The sequence below is a fragment of the Panthera pardus genome, unplaced genomic scaffold (assembly GCF_024362965.1).
Source record: "Panthera pardus isolate Hobbes unplaced genomic scaffold, ASM2436296v1 HiC_scaffold_13, whole genome shotgun sequence".
Lineage (NCBI taxonomy): Eukaryota > Metazoa > Chordata > Mammalia > Carnivora > Felidae > Panthera > Panthera pardus.
In genome coordinates, this window is record NW_026526688.1 from 203,388,809 (window position 1) to 203,406,550 (window position 17,742).

Consider the following 17,742-nt stretch of genomic DNA (forward strand, 5'->3'; position numbering starts at 1 on the left):
CAGCCAGGATGTGGGGAGTGAGCTGGCTCCCACCTGGTGAACTGTAGCGGCTCCTGCCTGATGGTCTCTCTTCAACGTGTACACACCCAGGATCTCGCTTTTAAAATCTTTCCATTAATATCAAAACATGACAGGATTCATGCACAGGTCACAGGCGAACGAGTTACGTCTTTTAAGCAATACAAGCCTGTAACGTGACATGTTCTGGAAAGGAGTTTGTTTGAAAACTGCTGCGGAGTCAGGTGAGGTTGCTGCCAGTCGGAGTGGACCCTTGGTCCTGTCGCTCTCCTGTCCCTCTGTCCCTGCCCAGTACTTGGGAGAGTGGCCAGCCTCTGGCACCCCTGTGCAGCCACTGCCCTGGGTGTGCCACCATTCTGAGTGTGCATGCTCACACCGTGCACACACATCCCACGTACGCACGCACACGCACGCTGTCACGCGCATTCACACGTACGTAGACACACGTGCACTCAGACCCACCCAGGACATCCCGGTGGGTGGGGAAGGTGTGTGTCAGCTCCACCACCCTAGCATGGTTGGGGACCCCCCGTCTCCCCGCCGGTGGGGCTGTGGGCGGCCCCGGGATGCTGAGGGGGAGCGAGACTCTGCCCTGGGCCCCGGCCACTTGCATCAGAAGCGTCACCCGCCAGCTCAAGGTGCCAGGCAGCCCCGCGCCCCTCTGCCTTCCGCATCTCTTCCAGCCCCGCCTCACCGCCGCCCTGGACAGCAGGTGCTAGGCAGGACCCTCACGGAGCCCCTTCTCCCTCCACTCCTCGGCGCCCCCTCGCCCGCTGCAAATCTGTGGAACGAACGTAGCAAACACACACCTCCCGGCAAAGCAATTTCCCTAGAGGTTTAAACACTGATTATGAGCTTAGCGTCCCTTAAACGATTCCAGCCATAATTATATGTGTAATGTGACCGCCTCTTTTGAAGGCTTGGCGAGCGCGAGCGGGCCTTATCGGTAGGAGCCGGCTGTGTCCTCCCTGCCACAACGGCCCCACCTCTCGCGGCCACACGTGCTTGTGATCGGGCTTGTCCTCGCTGGGCCCATCGGTGGCTATCCTCGTGCCCATTCTGTGCCTAAGGGAGCAATTTCTGGGCCCAGCAGGTGAGCGATGGAGGTGGGATCACGTTTCCGGCTGTGTCCGGACCGGCTTCCCCGGGGCAGCAGGGGCGAACTGCCACACATCGGGGGCTTCGGAAGACAGAGACCTCCCTTGTCATAGTCCTGGAGGCCAGAGTCCAAAATCCAGGGCCACCCTCCCTCGGGAGGCCCCCCCTCCCCCCAGGGAGGGTCCTTCCTGCCTGTCCTGGCCCCCCGGGGCTCCAGCTGCTCCTGGGCTTATGGCCGCGTCTTCTGTCCCCCTCTGTCCACACTCAGCCTCCTGTCTGGGTGTCTCCCCTCCTCCTCTTAGAAAGACCCTTGTCATCAGATTCAGAGCCTGCCCGGACAGTCCAGGAAGAGCTCCTCTCGAGATCCTATGCTTACTTACATCCCCAAAGATCCTTTTTCCAAATAAGGCCCCAGTCACAGGTTCTGGGGGTTTGACGTGAACACATCTTTGGGGGGGCTCCCCCATTCTTCCCAGAGGAGTTGTGACACCAGAAGGGTGAGGAGGCCCTGCTGGCTGCTCTTTTTCCTGAACCCCATGCGGCATTACAACTGTGGAGAAAGCGTTTATTCCCAGGGAACCCACTTCCGGTTCTCCTCCATATCTAATGGATTCATATTCTTTGTTCAGCAGATACAGATTGGGAGGCTAGTGTGGGGTGGGGGGCTGTCTTTGATGCTGGGGTACAGCAGTGAACGGAAGTAGCTGCCGAGCCAACCTTGCCTTCCCCCAGAGTAAGACACACAGTCAGCATACACGTGCTATGTCAGGATGCTGAGTGTCCCCGTGAGCAGAATGCAGGGTGGGGTCAGGAAGAGAGCTGGGGTGGGGGTGGGGGTGGGGGGGTCCTGTTTGTGGTCAAGGAAGGCCCTTGCAATAGAGCATACCAAATAGAGGCGTCTGGGGGTATCCAGAAAAGGAGCATTCTGGGCCCACTGATATCTGTGCAAAGGCCCTGTGGCCATGGCATGTTTGGCTTGTCTGTGACAACAAGGACCAAGTCTGAGAAGCTTGAGTGAGTGGAGGGTGTGGGAGGGGAGGGTGACAGAGAGGGGTCCAGACTAGGCCAGGCACCGTAAGCCTCGCCCGATAAGGCTTTTTGCTTTTACTTGGACTAATTGAGAGGCAGGGGTAGAAGGTTTCAGCAGAGGAAAGACATGTTCTGACTTGTTTGAAAAGATTCGTTGTCCTGGGCCTTCTGTAATCTTGGTAGGAGCTGCAGCTCCTTGGGGTGGCCCCTGGCATGGTCAGGGGAGTTCCTGCCTGGCAAGTCCTGGCAGGTGCTGGGCTCCTCTGAGGTCTAAGGTGATTCCCCTCAGTGAGTCCGCCGGGGGCGGCCCTGTGGTCATGCCGAGCGAGGCAGGGCTCTGCAGGAGCCCTGGGTCCAGTCCGCTGAACACAGTCCCCAGGCCGACCAGGGCCCCACCAGCCCTTGTCAGCCTGCTGCCTGGGCAGTGAAGCGGAAGGGGCAGACCCTGGCAGACGGGGTGTGTGCGGAGACGGGGTGTGTCCTATAGATGCGAGTGGCCCTCTGCTTCCAGCCTGTGTGGCGTCTGCCAAGGGTCCAGTGCCTGCCATGGGCCAGCAGTCTAGCAACTGCCCTTGCAGGATCAGCATCCACAGGCCCTGGGCAGTGCCCAGACAGTGGCCATCCCTGTGGCCCCTGGGGACCAGGCAGACCGACTAGACCCAGGCTCAGGTCCCAGGTCAAATTCTTCCTGCAGCAGTCTGGTCTTTTGTTCCCCGAGCCCCTCGAAGCCGATTTTCTGCCTAGGATCAGTGTCTTTGTGGAGTCCTTGTCCCTCTCCCTCTCTCTCCACCGGCCCCCCTACCCTGCTCAACCAGAGCCTCAGGGAGCCTTCATGGCCTCAACTCTCTGTGGGGTCAGGGCCCTTCCCCTGGTTTCTGTGTGCTGGCCGCCCCACATCGTCCAGGGCCTCCGGAGCATGGATCTGCGGGGCTGGGGCTGCAGGGCTGACCCCCAGGGGGCGCCCCGAGCCGCTTCTGTCTCGGCTTGGGACGAGCTCCCGCCACAGGCAGGGCTGTGGTGCCACCTGCTGCCGACGGGCGCTTCCTCTCTCCTGGAAATCACGTTCATTCTGATCACAAAGGTAATACTTGCTCCCAGAAGACACTTTGGAAAAGCATAGTTTATCCATGGTCCCACCACTCAAATATACGTGATATTAATGCTTTGCTTTTATTGCGTTTCCCTGTCTCTCCTTATGTACATATGATCTCCCTAATTTTTAGAATGCTGCCTTTTCATTTAATATTTTAACATTTCTAGCATCTGTCCCTTCTACAAAATGGAAATTGTATGGATGTGACCTGATGATTTGTTGAGCCAGCCCACTGATGACAGACATTTAACTTATGAACTATTTCCCGAATGTGAGTTCACTAGATGATTGCAAGAAAACATTCCTTTATTTTATATTCACAGTTTGGCAGACATTTTCACCACCCCGTAAAGAAACCCTGTACCTGTTATCAATCGGTCATTCCCCATCTCTCGCCCCTGGCCCCACAGCCCTCCTCTGCCTTCTGTGTCTGTAGGCTTGCCTCTTCTCGATGGTTTGCATAAATGGAATCACACCCTATGGGACCTTCTGTGACCGGCTTGTCTCAGTCAGCCTGGTGTCTTCCAGGTTTGTCCTTGTAGTGTGTGCAGAACTTCCTTTTACGGTCGAATAACGTCCCACCGTGGGGACCACACTGTTTATCCACTATCTGTTGGTGGTGTTGGAGAGCAAGCTTCTGTGAACACGGGTGTGTGGTATTTATCTGAGCCCCTGCTCCCAAATCTTTTGGGCAAAGCTGTGACCTGACACTGGGGACGCTGAGTGGTAGCTGACGTGAACAGTGAAGTCCCCCCCCCTTTCCTCACTCAGCTCCCAGGGCGGGGACAGCAGGTGGAGGGCAGCCAGGCCCCCCACGCTCAGGCTGAAAGTCCGGGGCCTGTCCGGGAAACTCCGCGACTCGGGAGGAGAGGGTGTAGACCTGCCCGAGGGTGCCAGCTTGGCACAGGTGCACCCAGCCTCACACTGCCAGCCTGCCCTCACCTCTCCGTGGCCCAGGGAAACATTAAATACTCATAGTGGATATTCATTATTGTAGAGTGTGGCAAAAACGCATGAACTCTCACACCACCCTTGACGAAAGGAAGGGAGCCCGTGCAGCCCAGCCTCCCTCTGTACCGGACAGGGGCTGGGGTGGGGGGGCGGACAATGGCCCCAAACCTCAGGCGTGTCACATCTTTGTACTTCTTAATGGTCTTTTCTCCCTGGACGTACCCCCACATAAGACCTAGGGCGGTCCTGCGTGTTTCTGCGCCGTGTGAGGGACCCACAGTATGTGAGGGTCTGTGACCCGCCCCCCTCTGCCTCTGTCGACTCTGCCCCTGCAAGACTAGATGGCCCCATCGCTGAGCAACCAGTGCCACAGTGAAGATCCTGCCACGTCTGCGGGCCACAAGGGCAGAGCTCCACGTGCGTGCCAGTGGCAGCCCCCGGGGTGGGAGCTTGGGCAGCTGGTGCCAAGTTCTCTCTCTGAAGCTGTGGCCCCAGCAGTGCGAGGCTGCCTTTGTTCCACCTACACCACGTGGCCTTCAGTGCCTCCCTCTGAAACGGGACGGACAACCAAGGACCAGGCCTCTGGCATGGAAGGCAGATCCACTACCTCCCGGAAAGGAGAAGGAGGTAGTGCAGGCAGCCGTTGGCCACGTTTAAAAGACTTGCGTCTATGGAGCCGCAGGGAGAGCATCAATTAAAACGTCAAGGGGAAAGCTGAAAGGGAAACGAGAAACTGCCAGATTGTAGGACAGGAGGATAGAGAAGAAAGGAGTCGTGTAAGAATTGGAGGCACCTGAAGTGGGGCAGACCCCCCCCCCCCCCACCGTGGGGAGGAGCAGGGACGTGCATGGTGGGAGCAGAACCCTGTGTTAGTAACAAAGCCCCACACGCAGGGAGTTAAAACAACAGAAATTCATCCTTCACAGCTGGGAGGCCCTGTCTGTCTGCGTCTCCTCTCATAAGGACACTTGTCACGGGGTTAGGGCCACCCGATAATCCAAGATGACTTTCTCCTCTCCGGGTCTGTACCTTGATCTCAGCTGCAAAGACCCTTTATCCAAATTAGTCCCGTTTGCGCAGGGTGTAGGTGGGCGAGTTCTAGGAGGAAGTCAGTAGATGATGTCAGTCGGAGGGAGAAGGGGGGGGGGGGCCTGAGCATGTGAGTCCACACCAGGTGGTCCACACCAGCAGAGAGAAAGGAGTTGAGAGTGGCTACAGCAAAGTGAGGGCAGCAGACAGGGCATGGCCAGGCTAGGAGCCCTGCTGTGCCAGCTGGCTTGTTAGGTGGTGCCTGTGACCTTGGTGACACTCTGAAGCTGCCAGTACCTCCCGGCAGCTCGGCTGTGGTGCAGTGGGAGCCTCCAGGGCAAAAAGAGTTTGGTTCTCGCTCCTGGCTTTCAGGCTCCAGGAGCCCCTGGCGGTGCCCGTGCCCCCCACACCCTGTATCTCCTTCTCTGTGCAGTGGCCCCACGGCCGGTTCAGGTTCCTCAGACAAGGCCGGGCTGGAGACGGTCCCCTTGGCCACAAGAGAGAAGATCCGGTCCAGGTTCCACGGCAGCCACGACCTGATCCACCGCCTGTTTGTCTGCATTTCAGGTGCCGGCTGGGCCCGCGTGGGGCGGGGCCTCAGGGGGTGGGCGGGGCCTAGCTGATGGTGGGCTGCAGGGTGGGGGCCTTGTTGGGAGTGGGTGGGGCCTCAGGGTGGGGAGGGCCTGGCAGAGGGTGGGCTGCAGGTTGGGCGGGACCTCGAGTGTAGGCGGGGCCTGTCTGAGGGTGGGCTGCAAGGTGGGCGTGGTTGGGGGGTGGGTGGGGGCCTCAGGGTGAGAGGGCCTGGCTGAGGGTGGGCTGTAGGTTGGGCGGGGCCTGGCTGGGCGTGGGCCGCAGGGTTGGGCGGGGCTTGGCTGAGGGTGGGCTGCAGGTTGGGCGGGGCCTCGAGTGTGGGCGGGGCCTGTCTGGGCGTGGGCCGTGGGGTTGGGCGGGGCCTGGCTGAGGGTGGGTTGCAGGTTGGGCGGGGCCTCGAGTGTGGGCGGGGCAGGGGCTGAGGGTGGGCCGCAAGGTCCCTGCTGGGCAGGATGCGGGTTGTGCCGGGCCACAGGAGCATCCCCTCCCTGCCATCTGGGGATCCCCCCATGGTGCCATTTCATCATCCCCAAGCCCAGGAGGGAGGAAGGCTTAATTCCTCACTAGGGCCCCCATCTGTGACTGGGGAACCCATCCGGCTCCCGTGGGGGCCTTGGCCACCCACACCGCGAGGGTCTGTTCGTTCGTGGTTCCGATTGTGGCGTTCATCCTGCCTAGTTTTGTTTCCCCCAGAGTGGGGGAACAGGAGGGAGACGCCTGTTTTGTCTCCCCGGGGAATTCAGAGGGCCGTGAGCCAAAAGGTGTCTTTTTAATGCTTCTCTTTGGTTCGTGTGTTAATATAACTAACACATCCATGTGATTCAACAGTATAAAAGTATGCACTGAAGGCCCCCTCCCCGGCCTCCTGCGTGCCCTTCCCACCCCCATCCTCCCGGTTTAGGGGTGCTTGCTGACAGGGCTTTCCCCGCAGCCCGCGCTACCCGCTCTTCCCGGCCTGCTTGGCAGGACTGCAGCCTGTGGCCTGTGGGGGGGGGGGGGGGGGGCGGGATCCCTGCAGAATCCCGGTCACGATGGGGGGTGTCCCATACTGCCCCGGGGCTCCCCAGGCACTGCCAAGCCAGGCCAGGTGGGACCAGGAGGACCCCGGTGACCCTGAGCTTGGCTTCATACAGCTGCCACACAGCTTTGTTCCGAGGTTTAGGGATATGGAGTCTGGCAGGCGCTCAGTACCGTCGCGGTGCACAAAGAATCCTCCGGAAGCGCTGACTGCAGTCCCTGGGGCGGGTCACTGGGCTTCCGGTTCTGGCCGGACGCCTGAGGCTTTCCCCTCACGCTGCCATAAGTAGCAGCGGTGTCTGCGCCGAAGGAGCTAACGGGGCTTCGATTCTCGCTGGGAAATGGCCCTCACTCAGGGAGGGGGACCCCCACGCAGGGAGGGGGAGCCTCACTCAGGGAGGGGGAGCCCTCAGTCAGGGAAGGGGAGCCCCACTCAGGGAGAGGGAGCCTGCTCAGGGAGGAGGAGGGCTCTGCGGTGAGAGTGGGGGAAGCAGGGAATGGCAGGGAGTCCGGCAGAGGGCAGGCCCCACCTTGGCTCCCAGCCACACACCCCAAAGGGGCCCCTGCAGTCAGGGGGTCTTGGGGCAGCAGCGTCTGCCAGGGGAAGAGGGCACGACCGGACACACACGTGGCTGTGTCAGTGAAGGCGCTGCTGTGGGCAGTGGGCACGGTTCAGGGCCCTGGGGTCACCTGTCAGAGGCTAGGACCACTCAGGAGTAGTGGCTGCGACCCCAAGGATAAAATGTGGGAGTGAGAGTGAGCGGGGGCCAGCGGGGGGCTGGCTGCGTAGGCACCCCTCCACCGGCCTCCCCTGGACTCCTGAGCTTTCACTCCTGCCAACAAAGCCAGCTCCCAGGGGCTGGTGGCCTCTTCTTGCCCCCACCTACCTGAGGACACAGCCAGCGGCTGGAGCCCCCGGAGCCTGACGGCCTTCCTCCCCTCCCAGGTGTGGCTGACCAGCTGCAGACCAACTATGCCAGCGATCTGAGAAGTATTCTCAAGACCCTTTTTGAGGTCATGGCCACCAAACCAGAAGCAGACGACAAGGAAAAGCTAAAGAAGGGTGAGTCCCGCTCAGGGCATGTCCCCACCCCAGGGATCAGCATCTCCTCACCCCGAGCGAAACGTGGCCCTACACAGAACCTACAGGTTCTGCACAACCTGCCACATTCCAAACAAGAAGCACCCAGCACTGCCAGGCTCTCCGCTAGGGGACCAAGGGGCACACATCACAGGCCCCAGAAGTCCCCGAGAGGCCACCTGCCTGGGGCAGTGTCCCCACCGCTGGCTTTGCAGGTGGCTTACAACCTCACACGCACCGGCCTGTGCCTGCAGAACCTCCCATTCTCCCTCTGCGTATGCTCCTGCAAGGTCACCCAACTTCTTGGGGCTAACAGGCTGGGAGGGACAGTGCCCTTCCTCTTAAAGACAAGACCCAGATATGGCAGAGTCACTTCTAGCAAATTCTGGCTGCCAAAGCAGTCCGAGGCCAGCCCAGAGTCAAGGAGGGGACATAGGCCCCATCTCTCCCTGGGGAAAGTGGCTGTTCATATCCTGTGGCCACCTGGGACCTGCCTCACATACTTACATATGCTCAACACATCACGGGTGTAGACACATGCCCTCACACCCACATGCATACTTGTGCACATGTGCGCGCGCGCACACACACACACACACACACACACACACACACACGTTCACATATTGTCACGTGCCTGGGGTGGGGAGAGAGCCTGACCCTTGGCTTACCCCCTCTACCCCCGTGCTGGGCTGAGATACCTGTTCTGGGCCAGCTACCCCTCATCACAGGGCATTTGGGCACACAGGGCAGCCCGCCCCAGCCCACCAGAGCCCCTCCTTGCTAGCGGGGAGCAGGAGCAGAGTTAGTTCTGTGTGTCCACCAAGCTCTGACTCCTGGTAGCACCGTGCCAGGCTGCGCTGCCCCCATTTGCTGGGGATTCCTGGGCGGGATTGCCTCCTGAGACATCACGGTTCAGAAAAGGCAGGTGACATGGACCGCTTCTGGAAGCAAGGATGGTGGGCTTAGGGATCACAGCCCAGGGAGACCTTTCTGCACAGACCGTGCAGGGGCTCTGGGGCTGGGACCCCCAGGGAGGCCGCATGCCTCTGGGCACTGAAGGCCCCTGCCGGGGTCAGTACCCGGCCTGCTGGGGCTGTGGTGACCCCATGGCCGTGGGACTGCGGCTGGGTTTGGGGGACCCCTGCCAGTGATGCGGAGGTGGGGCTACCAGGAACAGGTGTTTCTGTGCCCACCCCACCCCTCCCTTCTCTTCCAGTCACCCAGAGCCTGCGGAGTGCAGCCTTAGAGGATTGTGCCCTGTGCCAAGAGACCCTGTCATCCTCTGAACTGGCAGCCAAGACCCGAGATGGGGACTTGGAAGGTACGTGTGGAGTCTGGGCCAGCGCCCACGGTGCTGCGCGCTGGGCAGGGAGCAAAGGCCCTGTCTGGACTGTCCCCCTTTCTGCCCTGGATATGGAATCCATGAAGGCACCACTTCTCCAACCGGGGGCCCCTCCCCAGAGGCCCTCTGGGCACGTAGCTGCCCCTGGGGAGGCAACTTCCCACCCTGGCATCCCCTCTTCGGCCCTCAGGGTGGGCACACGGGCCCCTGGCTGGAGGCGGCCGGGCTCGGCACAGGCACACACCTGTCCCCACCTGCATTCACCTGCCCCACAGGAAGGGCCTCAACGGCAGCTTCTGGCACCCTCTTCACAGGAGGCTGCAGGCTGCACTCTCTGGTTATGTGGGAGCCCCGAGCCCCTGCTACCCTGTTAGCCTGGAGGTCAGGCCTGCTGGTGTCCCAGTCAGGGAGGGAGCATCCAGAGTAGGTTGGGGCCCTGGCATCATGTCTGTGGGGAGGGGCTGGGGACCTGGGCAAGGTGCTGAGATGGATGGTGGCAGATAGGCCCAACCAGGTGTCAGATGTGCGTGGAGCTGAGAAGGAGTTGAAAGTTCACCCCGTGATGGGCCAGAGGCCACAGCACTCCTGGTGTGCCTGGCCAGCTGGGCTGGTCCTGCCTGTGTCCGTCTCAGGGCCTCCCTGGCGCTCCAGTACTCCGGGGTGATGGGGATGCGGGTGTCCAGAGGGGGCTGCGGGGATGGGGTGTCTGGAGCAGGCACAATCTCCCGACTCTTTCTGGAAAACCATACACGATGGTACAAAGCACCTGTAGCAGGAACTCGGGGCCCCTCTGCTCAGGAGGAGCGGAAGTGAAAAGCTGTGAGGTCTGGCTTGCCCGGTGCACGGGCGGGAGCCGCGCCCTCCTTGCCGACTGCTGACCCAGCCTCGCTCCTGGAAGTGGCACCTGCTGACAGGGCCTGGATGCTGGTCAGAGGAGCGGTTCCAGGAAGTCCCCCGGACCCTCACGGTCCTCACAGGAGAGGGTTTGGCCTTTTCTGTCTGAGCTGGTGTCTGTGGCCTAGCATGGCCCTTAGGGGCTAACATTGCCACCTGGGATTTCCCTGGGGTCAGCCTGGGATTTTTACACAGGGGAGGGGTGGCAAGCGGGAGAAATGACCTCCCTGCACTGAGGTGAGCTCACGGGGCCCAGAGAGGAAGGTGGGAGAGGTGGGTGGGAGGCAGCTTTGGGTCTGTGCAGGCAGGAGGAGGGGCAGACCCTCCAGGCCAGGAGGGAGGCCAGGAGACCCCAGGCCCTTCTTGGACAGCAGCCTTGCCGAGTTCCGTTTGGAGGTGCTGAGGATGGGGCCAGGGGTGCAGGCCAGTGCCCGCCTGAGCACTGGGGGTCGTGCAAGTCTGGACAGACCACCTCTGAGCACACTGTGGTCTGAGGGATGGATCCCAGATGTTCTCCCCCACCCCGCCCGGCTATTGGCTCTGGCCTTGAGGCCTGAACGGGAGGAAAGTGCCTGTCTTGCTGCGTGGGAGCTCTCTCCTCCCCCGCACTGATGAGTCTCCGAATCCCAGAGCAAACCTCCATAGAGGCTTCCAAGCACCTCTAGAAGTGAGACGGGATGGGTCCCACACCCACCTGGAAGGGGGGCCCAGGCCCCAGCCTGGCCTGCACCTGTGTCAGGGAGGGGCCGGCCGGACGTCTGCCTGGGTTTCCAGGACCACGAGGGTCCCATAACTGCTCTGGAGCCAGGGGTGGGCAAGGCTGGGGCCCCGGGGGCCCCCACAGAGTGTGCCGAGCTGGTGGCTGATTCCTTCGCTTCTCAGCTACCACCTCTGCCCGAGGGCCCTGCCAGGCTGGGTGCTGACGGAGAGAGGCTCAGGAGAGGGTCATCCAGGTGAACACTCCCTGCCCACGTCCCGAATCCAGGTGGCCTGGCGGACAGGCACTGACAACAGCTGCAAAGGTCCTGTCCATGTGATGCCAGCAGTTTCCCGAGACCGTAACCAGCACCTGGAGTCCAGGGGAGGATGGGAGGGGAGGAGAGCTGGAGCTGCTGGGGCCCATCCGGCGGAAGGCACCGGTACACCCACCCGCCGCGGTCGGCCTCCCACCCCAGCCCACCGGCTGCCACTGTCACCGCTTCGCGGCCCCCTCTGGCTGACGCGTACCCCCCTTCTCGTGCCAGATCCACCAGAGTGGGTCCCCGACGAGGCTTGCGGCTTCTGCACGGCATGCAAAGCACCCTTCACTGTTATCCGCCGGAAGCACCACTGCCGAAGCTGCGGGAAGGTAAGAGGGGCACGGGGGCCAGAGGTTGTGCCCGCAGACCCAGAGACTGTGGCCAGGGGCATCCCTGGGGCCCGTCCACAGGATCTGGGAGTCAGGACCGACACCCCAGGGCACTGGTAAGGCCTTTGGGGTCCCTGTCCCTGAGCCCTGGGCCCCGCTTTGACTTGGCACCGTGTGTGGACTCCAGGCACTCTGCCCACTGGGTCCCGATGGTGTGGTGCCCAGCCCCCAGCCGCTTCAGAGCTGGGGACGTCGAGGGAAGGAGGGTCTGAACAGGAGGCCTGCAGCAGCCTGGGAGCAGGGCTGGGACCCTCCTCGTGAGCCTGGCCTCCTGAGGCCATGACCCACCCCAGGCTTTTCCCAAGGTCCCCTCCCTGCCCACAGAGCCCCGCCCGTGGCGCCCTGCACGCTGGAGGAGGGGGGATGTGGGAACCGCCGAGGTCAGGAGGGGGGAGGCACGGCCTGGGGGGAGGGTGGCGGTGGCTTGTTCGGCACCCTGGCTCACTGGGTCCCCTGCCCGCCCCTCAAATTCCAGATCTTCTGCTCCCGCTGCTCCTCACACTCGGCCCCGCTGCCCCGCTACGGGCAGGTGAAGCCCGTGCGCGTGTGCACGCACTGCTACATGTTCCACGTCACACCCTTCTACAGCGACAAGGCGGGCATCTGACACGGCACCGGCACTCCCCAAACCTGCCAGGGCCCCAGAGGACTCCCGGGGGCGGTGCTGCTGGCTGCAGGAGGGTCTCCACTGCATTTCATTGAGCGGCCGCCACCACTGCAGGAGGCTGCGGGCCGCCCAGGCCTCCAGAACGTCCAGCTCCTCCGTCCCTCCTACCCTGGACTCCCCACCTGTGGGGGCCCCCGGCCAGCTGCAGGGGCCAACGGGAGGTCAGCTTCAGGCAGTGGGGAATACCCAGGGCTGCCAGGTGGCTGCCTGGGCAGGGGTGGGCTTTCCTCCCACCTGCCCCCTGCCCCTGCCCCTGCCCTCTGCCCCCCGGCCCCTGTCCCCTGCCTTCTGCCCCCGGCCCCTGGCCTGCTGAGCTGCTCAGCCATACTAGAAGGCCTACTCAGAGCCGGCTCTTGACCAGCCAAGTGGGACTGCACCTGGGGCTAAATCCTGGGCTGATGGCGGACAGGTCCAGGAGAAGGGCAGGCCTCGGCGTCCCACAGGGCTTTCCCATGCGCTGCCCATTCTCTGTCCCTGTCCCGAGCCCGCAGCTGCCATCTCATTCTCCAGCGCTGCCCCTCCCTTGGCCAAACAGCAGGCATCTTGTTTATTCTCGGAGGGGGAGATTCAGACACACGGCCGGGTCCTCTGGGCCGCAGGCACGCCCCTGCCGGTGTGTGCCCGGCTGCTGATGAGATGGGGGGCCAGGCAGCTGCCTGCACAGCACTGAGACCCAGTTCCCCAGGTTCTTAGGCCAGGGCCCCCGGGGTCCAAGGACCACAGATGTCACCCACCTGCTGCCACTACCCCCTTCCCTCTGACCCCCTTCCCCCAGGGACCCTGGCCCACCTCCTCAGACCCCAGAGTGGCCCGGCACCCAGGCGGAGGCCGCCAGGGGGCCCCAGCACGGACACCTCAGGCTTAAATCTCAGGCTTCACATTGCAGTGAGGATTGCAGCTTTATTTTTAGAGAGACGCTAACTACTGCTTCTTTTATAAGAAAATCCAACTACTGCTGAACAGTGGGTACACATGCACAGAAATGGCTTCTGGGGGGGGAAGTATATAATGGAGGGAATATTATGTATTGAGATTATTTTTATTTTCTAAATGCTGTAATTCGAAGCCATTTCCATAAATCTATTTAAGGATTGCAGACACTTGTTTCTGGTGTGAACGTGGACTTCTTTTTCTGCGTCTGGGAAGCGGTGTTCTTGCATTCTTCCCTAGAAAGCTCCGGGCTTCTGCGCTCTTAGGGAAATCGAAGGGTTCCCATGAGCCCGTAGGAGAGGGGTAGTCAGCCTGCCCCCCCGAAAGCCCCATCCCATGCCCTACGAGGGTTCCAGGGTCTCCACTGCCTGCCCACTTGCCCAGCCCCTTTTCTCATGGTCTTCAGCTCAGAATCCTGGCCTGTGTGTGTGTTGGCGGGTGCGTACTCTTGGACACTCCCCCTTGGAGCCCTCCCCACCTGCTCCGGGTCAGGACCACCCACCCACGGGGGGGGGGGGGGGCTGCCTTCTGGAGTGCCCTGGAGAGAATGCAGGTGAGTAGGCTGCACCCTGGGGTTGCCATGGCAATGGGGCCTTCCTCTGCTCTTGGAGGCTGATCACTTGGGTGTCTAGTCCCTTGGAGGTGGACACTGGGACCCCAGAGAATGGAGGGATGGTTGTGAGAAGCCACCCAATTGGTGGCCACCAGGCCCACTTTCTTCCTGAGAGGTGAAAGAGTTTAGAATTGGGGGACTCCCTAGGGGCACTCCTGAGTCCTTCAGGAGTAGAAGAGAAGGGATTTGCAGGGGGACCTGGTGTCTCTGGCTGCCCAAGTCTGGGCCTCATCCTCCTGCCCTGGACAGAGCCCCTCCCACCCCTGTGGGTGGCTGCAGCTCCAATGGCTGGACAGTGGAGACTTCTGGAAGGTCAGCTGCCCGGGGAAGGAAGACAGCCCCTGCTGTCAGACCAGGAGGTCAGCCCCTCACAGGAGAAGCTGCTTTGAGGAGACACTGCAGGGTCCCCCTTCCTCTCCTCAACAGGCCCACAGTTGTCACCTTCCAGACTAAAACATGGTGGCCCTCCTTATCCACCAGGTCAGGCTGGGAGGCATGGAGACCCAGGAAAGAGGGTCTGCCCACCCTTGGCACAGACAGAGCTGTGCTCCTGAGGGAGAGGCCTGGGTCCCAGGGAGACAGGGAGAGCTCTGGGTGTGGCCTGGAGCCAGGAAGCCCACCAAGCCAGATTTGGCCTGCCCTTGTGCATCCCTACCCTGAGCTGCCCTGGAGGAAGGTTCTGGGGCCATGGGAGCCTCCAGTAAGAGTGACTACTTGTACCGTTTGTTCAGGAATGAGAGTCCTGAGTCATGAGACTTTCCGTGCTAAACCGGGGACGTGGGGTCACCCTACCCTTCGACAGAGCTATCCACACCCCAAGGGCAGAGCCAAGACCTGGGGATGGGAAGTGGATTAGCCCAACACCGAGTTTCCCACTCAGGAAGGTTCTAGAAGGAATAGTCTGCTGCCCACCCACAGTAGGGTCTCAAGACTAGGAGACCTTGGGGACAGGGACAGGTAGAGAGAGAGACACGAGCTCCAGATTTGGAGGCAGCCCTTGCAAGCGGGCTTGGGCCTGGAGCAGGCTAGCCTTCCTGAGCCCCCCAGTTCCCCTGTGTCACCATCATTATGTCCTTCCTGTTACCGTTTTCTGAGCGCTGTCCCCTCTACTCCCCTTGACAATCCCCCGAGGGGGAAGGATCCCGGTGTCATAGATGGAGAAACTGAGGCTTACAGAAGTTGGCAGACGCTGTTAGCTTTTAGGAGGGTCACACGAGAGGCGGAAGCAGAGGGTGCTGTGACAGTCCCAGCTGGCTCTGCCTGGAGAGCCTCTTCTGGGGCAGGTGTGGAGACGGGCTCCACCGGCATCTGAACGCCCACGGCACACCCCTGTCTGGCATCAGGGAAGGCTGGGGAGCTGCAGGAGCCTGGTGCACCTGGGTCTGGCTTGCCCATCTCCCCTCTCTCTGGCTACGCACAGGCCCTGGGGAGAAGGCCTTCCGTGTGCCCCAACGCCTCCACCCCATGCTTCTGGTAACAGGTGGGGGTCCTAGGTCTGGCTGGGCCCCACAGGTACTCAGGACCTGCAGCCTGCAGGCCACCAAGGCAGAGGATGGAGGGCCTGGGGTGGAGCACCCAAAGCTCTCTGTACTCACTCTGGGAGGTGGCATGGGGGTGGGGACGAGGGATGCACCCCACCTGGTCCTGCCCCTCCCACAGTGGGCTCAGCTCATCCAGTGCTCCCACCTCCCACCCCTACACCCACCCCTGGCCTCTGGAGGTGCCCTGCTGCTTGCCCCCACTTGTGGCTCATCCGTCCCCACAACGTGCCCAGGGACAGCCAGCCTGCCCTCAGGCCTGGCCCTCCTCCCCTGGACACGCAGGCGGGCAGCCCCCCACACCAGCTGTGTGGCCTTGGTGTTCCGGCTGCTGGGGAAGGTGACGAACAATATAATCCCAGGAGGCCAAATGGGAAGAGTAGGGTTGGAGGTGTGCTCCCCTTCTGGGGCCCAGGACTGCGCCCCCTCCAGGGTCCCTGCTGCAGACCCTGATGGCCACCAGAGGGCGACCCATCCCACCACCTGCTCTCCCAGTGAGGTTGGGCTGCCAGGGCAGGGGGGCGACCGCATTGCTGCCTGCAGGGGTGAGGAGGGGCCAGGGAGGGTCCCAGCTCAGCAGGGACTGCAGGCAAGGCAAACCACACCCCAGCTAGGTCTGGGATGGGGAAACAGGCGTCCTACTTAGAGCTGGACATCTCAAACCACCGGGGTTGGGGCTGGGGGCTGATAGCACCATGGAGGGGGGCGGCTTCCCAGCCATTCCTGGCTCTTCCTGTTCCCTGGACTCTGCAGTGGGAGCTGGGGGAAGGTGGGCAGGACCCAAGGTGCCTGCCCCATGCCACCCCCATGACCCAGTGTCCTGGAGGCACTAATCTCCTCAGAGGCCTAGCCAAAGCCACCTCCTCCAGGCAACCTTCCTAGCCTGCAGCATCCTCCTCCCCCCCCACACCCCACATTCTCAGGGCAGAGTCTGGGGTCTCCTTGCAGGAGTCAACGAAACTCCAGAGCCTCTCCTGCCTCTGAGACTTGGGAGAGGGGCAGATTCCAGCACTGAGCAGTCACTCAAAGTTAATGTCACACCCAAGACTTAAACACACAAGCAAGGCTTTGCGTTCTGCTGTGCGCTCAGGGTAGCTCAGGGCTGGATCCTGCACCTGAGCCGGGCAAAGATGGGCGCACAGACATTCTGGATCTGTCCTGCCCTTGGGGCCCGCAGATCTGGAGCAGAGGGCATGTGAGCTGGTTGGCCCCTAGGCCTGGGTTGTGATACCTCTGCCCATGCCAGGTCCTAGCCCTCCTGCCCCTAGTTCATGGGCCACTTCTCCCCTCACTCCCCCCACCCTATGTGCACTGAGGTGCCACCCACCGTCACAGGCGGTGTGGAGCCACTGGGAAGTGCCTGGTCCTGGGTGTTGCTAGGAGAGGGGTCCCTGAAACAGCTCAGCTGCAAGGTGGGGCCACCCCTCTCCTCTCAGACTGTATGCACATGGTTCCCACAGTCACACCTGGCCCTTTGCCCAGCCGGCTGTGGAACAGAGCAGCCCTCGTGCCCCACGGCAGTTAGTAGGGTGGGCATCCGGCAGGTGCACTCACCCTAGGCAAGGTGCCGGCTTTAGGACTGGGGCCAGCAACCTACTCTTCACATAGCAGGGATGAAGGGACTCTGCAAAATACCAGTCACCAGGTGGTAAGCCTGGGGTTCTACCTCCTAGGCCCCCCAACTCTGAATGCATCTGCCCCTCCCCAGAGTTGGGCACTCTCCTTTGTCCTGCACAGCTCTTAGGGGCTGTGCCCTGGTTCTGGGGTAATTGTGGGGCATGAGCAGGAAAGGCTGGGGTTAACATCAAGACAGCCCATGCAGGGCTGTCTAATGGCAGGTTTCAAGTGCCCAGCTGGGTCCTGCTGAGCTCTGCTGGGGTCTTGTAGGGAGGGCAACACACCCCTAACCCCATTTCTCAGATCACACAGCTGGGCTCCCACCCCCAGCAAATAGCGTTAGGTCAGGAGGTGGCTTGGTCTTCCTGCTCCTGTGTCACCAGGCCTGGGTCACATTTGTGGGAGCACCAATATCAATGCTACTGGGATTTCCAGGAGACACTAGGCAGTCCCTAAACCTCAGGATTCCCAGTTCCCTTAACCATAAATCGGGGATTCAGAAATGCACAAGGAAATGGTGTATAAAACATCCAATAGATCCTAGGATGGAAAGTACTGAGATTTTTATAGTTTTTGTTCTGTTTCGTTGGCAGTAGCAATGCCCCCTTTAGAGGTTTGGGCAGGGTCAGGGCAGGGGTCCAGCCACCTTATCCCCACACTCTCCAGCCTGCTGGGCCCCTCCTCAGGAGTTGCCAGGCCACGAGTCTCAACAACCAGTGAGAAGGAAGACCAAAGGGAACTGAGGCCAGTCTGGGGATGCCCCCAGGCTGCCAGTGCCTGCTCCCACGGAATCAGTTTAGGGTCAGGGGCCACTAGGGCCACC

General features: G+C 61.4%; 1 protein-coding gene across 3 annotated transcripts in view; it reads left to right on the forward strand.

Moving 5' to 3' along the window:
* ZFYVE28 (zinc finger FYVE-type containing 28) overlaps window positions 1–13,326 on the forward strand; it is a 116,830-nt gene extending 103,504 nt beyond the window's left edge. For all 3 annotated transcript variants that reach the window (XM_019453877.2, XM_019453876.2, XM_053901770.1), the window contains exons 9-13: window positions 5,652–5,785; window positions 7,773–7,889; window positions 9,127–9,231; window positions 11,391–11,494; window positions 12,030–13,326. In XM_019453877.2, coding sequence (XP_019309422.2) covers window positions 5,652–5,785; window positions 7,773–7,889; window positions 9,127–9,231; window positions 11,391–11,494; window positions 12,030–12,161 — 592 coding nt within the window. In that variant the 3' untranslated portion in view covers window positions 12,162–13,326. The remainder of the gene's footprint in view (window positions 1–5,651; window positions 5,786–7,772; window positions 7,890–9,126; window positions 9,232–11,390; window positions 11,495–12,029) is intronic.
* The last annotated feature ends 4,416 nt before the right edge of the window (window positions 13,327–17,742 follow it).